This window comes from Boleophthalmus pectinirostris, unplaced genomic scaffold (assembly GCF_026225935.1).
Source record: "Boleophthalmus pectinirostris isolate CB_2022bp ecotype Guang Dong unplaced genomic scaffold, ASM2622593v1 HiC_scaffold_22, whole genome shotgun sequence".
NCBI lineage: Eukaryota > Metazoa > Chordata > Actinopteri > Gobiiformes > Gobiidae > Boleophthalmus > Boleophthalmus pectinirostris.
The window spans coordinates 22,244,081-22,257,972 of record NW_026571190.1 but is presented as its reverse complement, the minus strand read 5'-3'; the positions used below and the strand labels follow the sequence as shown (position 1 = coordinate 22,257,972).

The 13,892-nt window shown below is 37.2% G+C and overlaps 1 protein-coding gene across 1 annotated transcript; it reads left to right on the top strand.

The window, feature by feature from the left end:
* The first annotated feature begins 146 nt into the window (after window positions 1-146).
* tmod1 (tropomodulin 1) lies at window positions 147-13,470 on the top strand. Its single transcript, XM_020931368.2, has 14 exons — window positions 147-436; window positions 1,215-1,361; window positions 2,655-2,694; window positions 2,791-2,856; window positions 2,946-3,082; window positions 5,625-5,781; window positions 6,659-6,775; window positions 8,349-8,438; window positions 9,988-10,118; window positions 10,201-10,308; window positions 10,398-10,541; window positions 11,134-11,278; window positions 11,638-11,737; window positions 12,489-13,470. The coding sequence occupies exons 5-14, from the start codon at window positions 2,960-2,962 to the stop codon at window positions 12,505-12,507; spliced, it is 1,134 nt and encodes a 377-aa protein (XP_020787027.1). The 5' UTR covers window positions 147-436; window positions 1,215-1,361; window positions 2,655-2,694; window positions 2,791-2,856; window positions 2,946-2,959; the 3' UTR covers window positions 12,508-13,470.
* The last annotated feature ends 422 nt before the right edge of the window (window positions 13,471-13,892 follow it).

Below are 13,892 nucleotides of genomic sequence, written 5' to 3'. Positions count from 1 at the left end.
AAGTTGATTGAGTTGCTGTTATCGTGCTTTCAGCCTGCTTTGGCTGTTCCTGTCGCGTTGTTTTGCTCTGGTTTTGCTCGGCCGTAGGTTCACTCGATGACATCAGCAGAGTGACAGGGCAGCCGCGCGGGGGGCAGGCGGGAGGAGGATCTTCGCCTCCGTAAGTTTAGTTTGCCCTTAGTGGGAGATGAGATTCAGTCCTTGCGCTCCCATCTAAAGCACAACAGCACTGATATGACCGGTATTACTAGTTGAATTTCGGACCACAGCGCGGCCTGGGACTCGTCTTGCGCAGTTTTGAAACACTGGTTTGTGCACTGGAAGAAGAGCCGCTTTAGCGTCCGGACTCCTCTCGGCTCTGGAGGAAACCATATCTGGTCAAAGTATTCGTCCTGTCACCCGGCGGGACGCCCGGCTATAAATAGTGCTGGAGGAGGTACGGAAACGCATGCAACTTACAATGAAGAAAAAATACATAGTAGACTTTTGTACATGGTGTTTGTAACTTTCAACGTTGAAAAAAAGTTGCTCAAATGCTCTGGGCTAAAGTTTGTGCGTAGGCATCATTTGCTTAAAACAAAGGATGATTTTTGTTTTATTGGCTTTTGTGGTTTTCCCTTTTAAAGTCGTATGCCCTCTGTGCACACTTAATCCTTTACTCAGATTGCCCTTACAGTGTGATTAATGCCGCCTCCTAATCGAATGCGTTTCAGCCAAATGACACTGAGCCTATGGCCTGTCATATCATGTGACCTAATTTCTCTAATTTATGATCTCAGTACAGAAGTGTCACCAGCGTTTGAATTATAGGCTATTAGAAATCAAATTACACAAATGGCCTACTTTATGGTTTGGAATAGGTGATCTTGAATTTTGGCTTGTGAACTTGCTTGCAATCAATGCTTGAGAGGAGGCAAAAGTGAAATTCTTGCATTTGACCCAAGTTGTTCCTTTCTGTGTATTAGCACTTATATTTTCTCTCTCTTGTTCTTTTGGTACTTATAGAATAGATTTCATTGGACACAAATTAAACTTTATCTGCAAATGTCTTATCTCTAAGTTGCACTCGTTTACATCCCTTTCACACACCACTGACTTGAATAATGTGTGTGCTATTCTTAGAGACCAATCTGTAAGGGTCTGTGTGAGGGTGCTGTGCTCTTTTGTGACCTGTGGACATTGTAACGCTGCACTGACTTGTTGAAATGTTGCAGGTCTGTTGGACTTCATCAGAGGTTCTTCCAGAAGACTTGCTGTGCTATCTGGCGCTCAGCCCACCTCTTCATCTTTTGAGTTTGTCTTCTTGTGAAGCTAAGACAAAGCAGAGCACAACAACAGCACGCAAACTCTCCACTTAGGAGGTGAGCTAAAGCAAACTTTAAACTCTGTAGTATAAAGCTAAAAAGTGCAGTATGTAACTTTTAAGGTGGGGGGAACGCCACCTGATTCCCTGTGGGGATGTTATGATGTTTCCTGGAATGTTCCAGACTATAGCATTATCTATCTCCATGGAGACAAACAGGCAATCCCACTGATTTGAGGTGTTTTTATAACAAAAAAAAATCTACCTGTATTACCTATAATTGAATAAACATGTATACATACAAGGACAGTTAATGCCTCTGTGAAAGTGTTAAGCTTGGCAAAGCAACATCTTCACGGAGACAAGCAGGTGATGGACCCTTCCACAAGACAAGTTCCGTACTGTGGCTTTATTGCACAATAGAGTTGGTATTTGAAAAAGTAGGTCTAGGCCTTGTGGACTGTTTGGACACATTGTAATTGCCCTGGGTTTGATTCTTTGACCCACAAATGCTTGACCAATGGCGATTGACAAACCAGATAACAGATCTATACACACCAGCAGCTGAGAATCTGGAACAGTCAAAGTATGCATTTGAACCAGATATTTGGTTTATCTTTGGTTGACTTGAAGTGTTGTGAGAAAATAAGCAGAGACGCTCTGACATCTTTTCAAGAGAGAAGAGGTCAGGATACAACCCAAAGAATGGAGAGTTCGTTTATATTGCCAATTGTGGATGGGCTACGTGCTAGCTCCTGTCACTTTTGGAGAAAGTAAAAGGCAAATGACTGTTTAACTGTTTTGTTATAAGAGAATAGATTGTTTGAGTTAACATATTCACACATGTATTCTCTGTAATAACTTCACATTTTTGAATGACCTGAACAAACTTCTGAATCAAAAAAGACACCAAACTGCAAATTTGCTAGTGCAGTTTTAGCCAGTGTACCATAGCATCTTTCCAACTGGTGTGTTGAATACCTAAAAAGGTTGAAAACAGTGCAATAGCTAAAGCATCCTTCCTTTTTCATGAATCTTTTTTTTTTTATTGATGACTGCGCCCTTGCACAAATGTACCATGTCATGTATGTGAGATAGTTTTCAAGTTATAATCACACAGCATAATTAATACAAGCTATACCACTTTATTTTAGTTCATTACTAATTCACTTCAAAGTCCACAGAGTCCACACTCTTTGTTGTAAATGTGTATAAACTTTTTGTTGTAAAAAGTTTAGATACTAAACTGAACAGAGTAATACATGTAACTATTAACAAATAACACTAGACGTGAAAAAATATTACCTTGGAGTCCACAGAGCCCACTATATGTTTTTATTATGTTTTGTAGAGCTTCAGGCACTTGGCTGCCTTTGCACATCGAGAGGGGGGTGAGTTCTATCCATACCATTTTTATATCATCTCTCAACTCATACTTTCCATTACACCAAATCTGATTTATTTTTCTCCACTTCTTCCACCTTCAGATATCCTTGGGGCCCTCTTCCGACCCCCATATTTATAGTGTTATCTTCTCACAGGGGGTTACCGAGGTAAGAGAATCATTTTAGTGTCTTAGGTGGTCTCTGCGGTGTATATTAGATCCATATTCCACTTTTTCAGCTAAACCTTGTGTTTCCAGGTGCACCGTCCATCATGTCGGTGATGAGGAAGGAGATGGAAAAATACCGGGATATCGATGAAGATGAGCTGCTGAAGAAACTGTCAGAGGAGGAGCTACAGAGATTAGAGGACGAACTAGAGGAGCTGGATCCTGATGTGAGTGAGAAATAAGGAAACAATATTTTACATTGCATGGAGTAAGTTGAGTTGTTATTTTGTGAAAGTAGGGAGCTGGTTATTTAAAGCCTGTCAAACTGTGTCAGGCGAAAGATGTTTTAATTCCCCTAAAGCCCCTTAATAACGAATGGCAGTAGCGTAAATAGTTTCTCCGCTATTAGTGCAGTGGCAGCTGATATGTCATTTGACCCTAATTCTCTATACGTTTACCACCAGAACAAATCTTTAGAAATATCAATATAGTAACTAGATATGTCTTATCACTTTTTAAGTTTGCTTAGGCAATTAATTTAAACTATAAACATTTATATTTATACCACGGTCCTGTGAGAATTGCATTAATACTGCATAACGCACAAGTAGTCCGGCAACAGTTAAATCACATTCTATATCACTGCTCTGCTGCCATCACCATAGCAACAGGTACACAAATGATCAGAGGCTCTGAGTAGGTGGTTGGGACTAGTTTAATTTAAAACACATAAATAATTTTTTATTTACAGTCAATGTGAGGCTTTTCTCATTTACAGGTGAGACAATTCAGTTTGTAGCCATGATATAAATTTTGCTGTGCGTCATGGTGTTATACAAAAAAATCTAAAACTGCATAACGCATGGCTCCTCGTTGTTTTAATGCTTTCATATTGAATACTAACGTTGTCTGAGAGAATGTGGTACATTACACACTTCAAACCAAACATTTTCAAATTGGTCAAAGATCAAGATAAAAAAACTATTTAAAATGGACATTAAATAATAAAATTAAGATACCAAATTGATTAAAAATACTGAAAATAAAATTATACAACACAATAAGTACACCTTCCTTAACCTCAATCTTAACATTTTAAATTTATGTCATTTTGTGCGTTATTCAGTAGTTCAGATGTGTCCAATGCAGAACTCATAATCGGTGGTAGTAATATCTTTTGTTTGGATGCCCACTCACTCTGAAGAGTTTGGAATCCCCCCCAATGCCAACAGGATGAGTGAGGGAAAGCAGGACTAGTGCATGTGTTAGCTCATAGTATATGTGTGCCTGATGCCAACACTGAGCGGGGCTAGTGGAGACCTTAGTGACGTGCATACAGTAAACCCAGCTGTGCCCTCTGTGTGTGTGTTTATGGGCTATGCATACTATATTTCACAACAGCTAAGTGCCCATTTCGTTTAGAGCATCGTGAACCTTTTTGGCAGAGTGGCCCACATCACTTCCAGTAAGCCTCTGAAAACAGTCCAGTCATTCAGAACAGAGCATTCAGCTGCTGTTGTTTAGGATGGGTTCAGTCATAGCTGGATTTAGCATCATCCACTGGTCTCACTTGAAGTGCTTGGGTTTGTCTTAGTTTTTCACTGCATATTGCCTTTATGAATGTATTTGTACATTTATGAGTCTAATTACAGCTGTGCAATTCAGGGATCCAGTATTTTCAAATCTTTAAGGATTGATCAGTTCAGGTTTTTTTAATGAGAAGACTAAAGCTAATCCTCTGTCAGTAATAGTATTTTGTTTGGAGTGGGATATCTTATAATTTTATTATTTTAAGTATGTCTTCTAGTTAATTAGTTTAGTTTTAATTAATTAAAATTTTAAATTATTAATTTAAAAAATGTAGAAAAAAACAAAACATAATGCTATGCTATACAGATATGTTGTATAGAATACATACCTAAATATTGTTTGGCTAGTACAATAGCCTAGATTTCTGTCAGAGAACTACAAGTGTCTCGTGTTAAAAATAACATGGTGGCAGTGTTGTCTGGAGTAGAGATAGAGTAACTATGTGACATGAAACGTTTGGCAACAACATGATTGTATTCTGGGCTTTGCTAATAATAACTCGTATACTGTTATACTTTTAACATTTAACAACTGCCTCTGAAATTATCAACATGACACAAAGATTCTGCTGCAAAAACATCTTTACTTTACTTCCTTACTTATGAATTGTTTTTTAAAACATAAAAAAAAAAAAAAAATGTATTTGGGATAAGCAAAAACAAACTTAGACATTAACACTAATATAAAAGCTGTCTTGAGAGTATTGAGTGAACAGATAAGATTTGAAGCTATATGTGACACCTTTTAGATTTGAGCATTGTAACAGGTTCATAACAGACAGAGCACTTACCGAAAATGTTTTGTACTATGTGGATCTTATGAATTTAATGTAGGTGAAGCATAGTACCAGCAGCATGGCACTGGATATGGGGATACTGGGGGTTCTCTGAGCGGTTTCAGGTTATAAAATGTGAATTGTGAATTCTTGAATTTTTTTTTTCACGTTTTTGACACCAATGACATGACAACAAATATATAATAGTAAATGAGAATATGCTAAAAAGCATATTTTCTTTGAGTGAGGGGATACTTGGAGTGTGAGACAAAGCTTTGGCAGGACTCAAGATGGAAAAATTTGAGAGCCACTGTTTTAATCAACTATGGAATACTGACTCATCTTTCAAAATATAAAATGGGAAAAAACAAACAGTTTTTCAAAGCCATTTATTTTTTTCCTAGAATGCCTTGCTGCCAGCTGGGTTACGGCAAAAAGACCAGACGAAGAAAGCTCCCACAGGAACATTTCAGAGAGACAATCTTTTGGCTCATCTGGAGAAACAGGCCAAAGAGCATCCAGACAGAGAGGACCTGGTGCCCTTCACTGGGGAGAAAAGAGGTGTGACCATCAGAACCACGCAAATACTATATGCAAATGTGTAGGAATCTAAAATATTCACGTTTTTGTAGTTTTGAAAAATCTCCTTCAAATTCAGACAAAATTTCCACATTTAGGCACAATTTTGCAGTATTTAATTGCATGTCACCAGCTAAATAATATTTTGACAACAATTGCAGACAATCTCACAAAGTAATGCCTCACTATACAGTTTCAATTTGGACCTGCCACGTTTTTCAATGTGGCAGGAAGAGTTTATTAAATGAATGTCTAAAACTTAGGATCTTCCCCGAGTAACATAATAATGATGGATAACAAGAAGTGGGAGTGGGAGAGACAGCTCATTAAAAAGTTCTTCTAACAAAATATAGTTTATTGTTTTGAGGAACAAATATTATAGTGTATAGCCTATAGCATAGCCTTAATGTTTTCTAGTCAATATAAATGCTCTTTACGTCATGCATTGTATTGTAAGAACAGCTAAAGGAGGAAAAATTACAGGTTTTTTTTTGGGTTAATAATTGATAGAGAAAGTACTTCATCCAATCAGGCACAGTGATCACTAATATTCTTGGGAAAACTGCCCAAACAGTAGGCCTGTCACAATAACAAATTCTGAAGTGCATTATATTGCTGAAGTAAATCAAGATTGAGTTGTTTCATCCTAACTCAAATCTTTAACAGAGGCACCCGGTGCAGTCCTGTCAGCCAGGGCGTGATAATAGACAGTGGTCAAACGTGGGAAGTGTTCAGACCATGTAACTCTTATGTAACAGGGCAATGCCAACAGAAGCTGGGGATTTACTATGTGCTTTTACAATTCAAGCTTTGCCTGCCACTGTTGTAAAGTATATTTGTGTGTTAATGGGTTGAACAGGGAAAGCCTGGGTTCCAAAGAAAATAGTGGATCCCATCATAGAGTCTGTGGAGCTGGAGCCAGAGCTGGAGGAGGCCCTCGCAAGTGCTACTGATGCAGAACTATGTGACATTGCAGGTAAAAACTACACAATATACAGTCTAATTTACTTTTATACTACACAGGTTGTGGTAAATCAGTGTACAATATAATACGTATTATGTTTTGTTCTAGGGTTGTCAAAAAATTGATACCCAAATACTGATGCAAAAACTAGAACTCATTTGAGAAGGTATCAGTACAGAATAACATTATTTACAGACAAAATTTTACCTTTCATGAGAAGTTTTTATGATTTTGAATCTATTTCAGAACTACTGTAATTCTGCATGGTGATATTAAAGACACTGATGTATAGAAATAATATGTTGCTATCATTGTGGTACTGAAATCTGTATCAAGCATCAAGCCTTTTTCTTAGTATCAAAATCAAGTGTAATTAGCAATATGATAACACTATAGTCTGTTAGATTTTAGACATCATGAAGTAAACAACTTTCTATTATTGCATATATAGAGAAAATAACCAATCATTGTCCACTATTTATCCCCATATCACTTTTATAATTGCAAGTATTAAGTATTAAGATCCTCTCAACAGCTCTTAATGTTAAATTCACCTTCTCCATGTGATCTAACCTGCTGTACATGTCCTCCAGCTTCACCTCCACCCTCCTTCACTGCTTCATACCATCCCCCCTCCTGTGTTTGGTAGCACCACTCTGGTATCAGCTCTGCACATCAACTGCTCCACTTGCATGCCTAGCCTTGCTCATCCCGTCTGCTCCACACTTGCATGTACACCTCTAACTAGAATGTAAATTAAATATTAAATGCTAGTATGTGCATGAGAAAGGATTATAATTATACAAAATGTTAAAACTACGAATCAGCACGAATCAAGGGAAGTTGAATTCTTAAAGGGCCCATATGACATTTTCTGACCTATGTTATCTTATTTCCTCATCCAAAACATACCAGGAGTAGTGTTTTGTTTCATTCTCCCATGTTCACACAAACTCATATTTAGGTTGAGATCTTTTCTCAAGCAAAAAAACTGTTTCACCTTGTGATGTTATGTAAAAATACAGTGTTTTTAAAAGCCATACACCTTCATTAGAATCAGCAACTGTATAATTTAACCCGCTGAATTGCCAATTTTTACTAAACAAAATGTAAAAAGTAGCTTTTAATTTGAAAACTACCCCTTCATGAGATCACAAGGTGGAACAGAGTATTTTGAGCTTTGGAGATGGAAACAGATAATAAAGTGTTACTCAAACATATGTGGATGAAATATAACACAGCTCCAGGTATGTTTTTGATGAGGTAACAACATCCTGCCATAGCTTAAAGCTCACAAGAGTTTTGCATAATATAGGACCTTTAAAAAGTGTTATTAGATGTAGCATGATAACTTTAATTGTAAGCAAACTGCTTGTGTAACTTGTATTATAGTCATATTAGCAAAAATCATTTGCATGTAGGGGAGAACATTTGTTATTTTAATTGCCCACAAATTAGTAGCTGATGATAATTTGAAATAGATGTATTGCTTGCTCATATGTTGGTGGTCTTTCTCTGCACATAAGCTTTGTTTTCATTAATATTGCATTAGGTCCACAACATTGTAATTTTCTCTTTCTTGCAGCCATCCTGGGCATGCACACTCTAATGAGTAATCAGCAATACTACGAAGCCTTGGCCAGCAGCACCATTGTGAACAAACAAGGACTGAACAGTATGTAACACATGTATGATTGAAAACCCATATATTCAAGCTTATATATGGCAATTGTATGTAGCCCTTGCCCAAAACAGGGTAACACTTTGTAGACTGTAGGGCAGCATGTTTTTCTTCTGGGGCTGTCTTTGCCGATCATATAAATCTTCACATATACAGGAGCATACACTGATTTGTGAAGCTAAGTATTTTAAGCAAAAGGTACACAGCTTGTTAAAATGGTAAAACTAGGCTATCTTAACATCATATTATTGGGAATTACATTGTGTCCACTTAATAGAAGAGTTTCTGAGAACCCATTCTTTAAATAGAGCAATTGTGAATTGAAATAGTGAGCCCTATCACACACATCCCATTTTAATGAGGCACTGGTTTACACAGCACAGCGGCTATAGGACTAGTTGTGGTCTAAACAGGGAGAGCGACAGGGCCAGTTCGTGTAAACATTGGCAGATACAAAAACAAAGATGGTGACGTTAACAGAAACATTGATGTACAGAACACTTTGTCTGGATTATCTAAACACATTTTACAGCTTTATCCAGTCACTGTGTGTGCCCTGTTTTACAAGTGGATGCAAGAGGCAGTACTTATAGTCTCATATTCCTTTTTATGTTTATCAAAATTTTGCACGTTATGAACATTTTGTTATTTCTTAAACTTATTATTATTATTTTTTTTTTACTTTTTTGTTATTCCTATGTTGTCTTTTAAAGGTGCACTATGTAACTTTTCTTGTGGGCTCTGCTATCGTCTTTGTCTTTGAAATGTTTCACTATATGGCATTAAACTTATCTATCCACAGCCATACCAGCATATCAAAGCCTGATCTCCTCAGATATTAGAAGTTAAGAAAGGCCGGGCCTGGTTAGTACTTGGATGGGAGACCGCTGGGAAAATCACACCACCACAGTGGGGCACCAGTGGCAGAAAACTGTGTCCTGAGATAAGACACTTCTGCCCCAGGGCAGCTGTGGCTACACCACTACCACCACTGAGTGTGTAGTAAATGAATAATGCATTGTAAAGCGTTTGGGGTGTCTTGAACGGCACTATATAAATCCACATTATTATTATTATTATTATTATTATTATTATTTTGCATTTATTTATGTTTAAAAATACTTTAAAAAAAAAAAAACTTAAAAAAAATGCATTCTTTACTGTGAACGAGCTCAACTTTTCACAGATCTTGCCCGTAAATAGCCCCAGGTATCACTTGCTTGACTCTATCCATGGAATTCAGAGTGATGGGGAAAAAAGCGCCAATGCCACAGCAATTAACAATTCAAAACAAAATTATATATCTTTTGAATGGTCAAATACCTAAAAGGAAGTGAAATCATTAATAGAGATAGAAGTTAAAGCCATACTGTGGAACATTAAGGTAAAGCAACATTAAGACAACATGTGGCGGACTCGACTGGAGTGTCATAGTTATTAATAGTTAGCAGGTAATTTGGAGTACTTTTAATAATGATAAGTAGAACTAGTGAGACTACTGAATATTTTTGCTTCTATTTGACTAACAGTAATGTGTCTGTAGGTGTGATCCAGTGCACTCAGTATAAACCTGTCCCAGACGAGGAACCCAACTCGACTGATGTGGAGGAGACTTTGATGAGAGTGAAGAGGAACGACCCTGAGCTAGTGGAGGTCAACCTCAACAACATCAGGGTAAGTGGTACAGCATGAGGCTTCAAAATAGAGCCAATAACCTAATAAGATTATGTTATTATTATTCTATTTCTTTACCCAGAATATCCCTATCCCGACACTCAAGGCATATGCTGAGGCACTGATGAAGAACACTGTAGTTGAGAGGTTTAGCATCGTTGGTACCAGGAGTAATGACCCAGTAGCATTTGTAGGTCACGCAGTTAATACACACTAACCAATATAAAACGCTAAGAACTTTATTAACTCAAATGTGTGTGTGCGTTTTTTTTTTTCCAGGCACTTGCAGAAATGCTACGAGTAAACACTACCCTAAAAAGCCTCAATGTGGAATCCAACTTCATCACGGGGGCTGGGATCATCACACTAGTCGAGTCACTGCAGTTCAATACAACACTACAGGAGCTCAAGATAGATAATCAGGTAAATGCTGTTTTAATTTGACTTCTAGTTTCTAGAGCAACTGCCCCCTCAGAATGTTAGGAATCTTGTGATGTCATGAAGCAGTAGTAGTAGTTTTCAAGTTAACTTCTGTCTTTTACCTTTTGTTCACTAGAGACTGATAATCCCACTTCTGAAATTATCCAACATGATTCTAGTGAAGGTTTGTGGAGTTTAAAAACATAGTGGAACACTTCCTATATTACCGCATGACATCACAAGGTGGAACAATGTGTTTTGTTTGAAAGAAGGACACAGCCTAAATATGCAGGGTTTGTGTGTTCAACATGTGTGAAACAAAATACAACTCTATGTATGTTTGTGATGAGGAACCAACATTATAACAGATCAGAAAATGTGTAAAAGTGTCATTTAGGCACTTTAAATATGTCTCAGAAGAGAGGATTTAATTTATGGTAAACAATGGTTTGTTAAATCCTTTGCTATGGACCCTACTTGGACGACAGAGGGAATACACACACAATACCCATTTATGTGCATTTTGTAACAGTGGACGTATTCTGTCACATTATGTAATTGTACATGTGTATTCTTTTTTTCTTTCTTACACCAGAGCCAACCATTAGGTAACAAGGTGGAGATGGAGATCGCTGCCATGCTGGAGAAAAACACTACTTTGTTAAAGTTTGGCTACCACTTCACTCAACAAGGCCCTCGCCTCAGAGGATCCAATGCTATGATGAACAACAATGACTTGGGTACGTAGTTCTACTTTCTTACAAAACACTTATTATGATCTTATTCACTCCAGATATCCATATATAGTATTGGTTGTAATGTATTTGGCCTTGACTTCTATTAAGTTGGACTCTCAATCTTCACTACATCTTGTTGAGTGCACCCTAATCAGCTTTTCACAGAAGAACAGCAGTGATCTCATCGGTCTGTAACTTTTGTTTTGAGCCAGAAAACCCAGCCAAAGACAACAAAACAGTGCCTTCTCCACTCATGACATCAGCACTTAGAGGGGGAATAGCTGGGTTTATAAATGACAGAATAAAGTGAGGTAATGTGTCTTATCTTGGATGCATCCTGATTTGTCTTTCGTCGTTTAAAGCCCGGGTCGTCAGGTCAGAGTCAGACGGCTCCATCACGTTCACTCTGTCTGTCCCAGAGCTGGAGAAAGCCTTCGGAAAAAAGTTCAAGTCTAAAACTAAGTACAAAAAATATTCTGATAAATCGCTTTTTTTCTCTCTTTCTGCCAACATCTTGAGCTGGATCTGCTGCCACCTCCAGCCCTGTCAGATTACTGTTTCTCCTCAACGCACAATGATACAGATTTTCTCTCTTTTTCTACCATCTGTTCTCTCTGAGCGTCTGGGTGACTCTTGTGCCAAGAAGCAGGTTTTTTTGTTTGTTTTTGTTTTGTTTTAACTCAAAATTATACTATTTACATAAAAGGTAACACACATCAGACTCGCATTTTTAAACAAATATTAGATTCAATCCTAAGTATATAACCTAAGTATATGATGCCATTTGTTGATTGCTCTGGTTTCCTATAGAAAAGTATGCAAAATGTTCTTATTATAATTGCAATATTAATATTACATTCAAATATAAGTAATTATTTGTTTATGTTTAAAGAACAGCTCCCAAAATAGATCCAAGTATTTTGTTCACTAGCAAAGTAGAGCTCCAGCCACAAACGGGGACACATGCATTTGAATAAGCTTCGATTGCAGGATATGGCCTTGGCAGTTGTGTGCTTTTCACTGTTTCAACTATTTGCTGGCCTGAGCGTCCACTGTTTATTCTTTTAAGACTTTAATTATTTCAACCATCTAATCTTGTACAGTGCTGCATATTTCCTCTCTGCACTATATTCTCCTGTCATCTTGCAAAATGATATGTCAACAATGTGGATTGTACTAATTACCCAAATATGTCTTTGTATTTTCTTTGCAGTAAGAAAGAGAAGGCTTGAGGGAGGACCCATTTTTCCCAAATGTCGGACAAATGTTTAAAAATCAGGACTCCAGACCTGTGCCACCTCTTTCCAAATGTTTCAAACTCTCCAGGTTTCTGATGACTTACCAACGGTGCCTTAAACATTGTCTTTAAGTGTAGCACACAGAAGTGTTGTATTTGTGTATTGTGCAGTGTTCATTTAGTCGACTTAAGTGTCATTGTTTGAGTTATTTTAATGGAGCGAAAACTTGACTTATTGCCTGTGACATAGCAGGGTTTATTCTCCATTATACAATCACAATGTTCACATAGCCTCATTAAAAGTATTTCAACTCTAGAATATGCTATATTGTGCCTTTTGGATGTGTGCCACAAACTGCACACACAGGTGTATTTATTTGTAGACATATAAACATTAAGTAAAAACTAGTAAACAAAAACAAGATTGCACAGAACATCTACAGCACTATAGAATACAATAGAAAACATTGAAAATAGAATCACTTGAGTTTCATCACGTGTAACATGTGCAGTTTATCCTCAAATTGTATATCAACCACGAGAGTTGATATAGGCGTTGTTCTTAAAGCAGGTTTGTTGTGTTAATTTACTGGAGCAAACTGTGTGCTGCTTTTGTTGTCACAATCAGCTAGATCTAATGCAATCAATGCATGTTTGGAGTTGTGGTTTAAAATACTCATGGGTAATACATTAAAATGAACATTGTGCATTTAAGTGTTAAACAAAGGTAATTTTATCATCTTTATTTTTCTAGGTACTCTCAATACAAAATGAGCAAATATTTGCTCAAATGACAGTCAAAGTATGCAGTTTGAGAGACAATACTTCTGATGCATGACTGAGGGTTACATTGTAACATATCCTTGATTTATTGTCACAGCTTGTGTTTTACATGTGTTGTTTAAGATGAATATAGAGGATGTAAACATTTGTAAGCAATAAATGGAGGATTGCTTGACCCATGTTCTCCTGTCTTATGTCTGTCTACAGGACAGTGCTTCAAGTGTCCTTCGCTAAACTTCAACAGTGACACCCCCTGGTTAGGGGTGGACATTGCAATTTTTTGTCAATGTTATGAAAGGCATTCACTTTTTTCTAGCTATATGTACTGAATGGAACTGCTGCAGTGTCCCACTTACAGTGAAAGATAAAGCATATTTTTGAAAAAAAAATGCAATATTTTGTGATCAAGATTTCCCTTTATTTATTCTCAGGCAAAATCATAAAAGATAACCAACCCTTTATTGCTCATGGCATTTTATTTCATATCATGTGACTTTCCTTCAACCAACGTACATGATCTTTGAATTATTGTGTGCGACAAAGAGACCAGTTTTTAACATTACATGTAACATAGTAGGTTATAAATAAAAAAAAATA

What these genes read in the sequence shown, in the direction of transcription:
- tmod1 (XM_020931368.2), top strand. Translation starts at nt 2,960, where the DNA reads ATGTCGGTGATGAGGAAGGAGATGGAAAAATACCGGGATATCGATGAA. An exon ending in TAGAGGAGCTGGATCCTGAT is followed by an intron (nt 3,083 to 5,624) that starts GTGAGTGAGAAA and finishes TTTTTTTCCTAG; the next exon opens with AATGCCTTGCTGCCAGCTGG. An exon ending in GTAATGACCCAGTAGCATTT is followed by an intron (nt 10,309 to 10,397) that starts GTAGGTCACGCA and finishes TTTTTTTTCCAG; the next exon opens with GCACTTGCAGAAATGCTACG.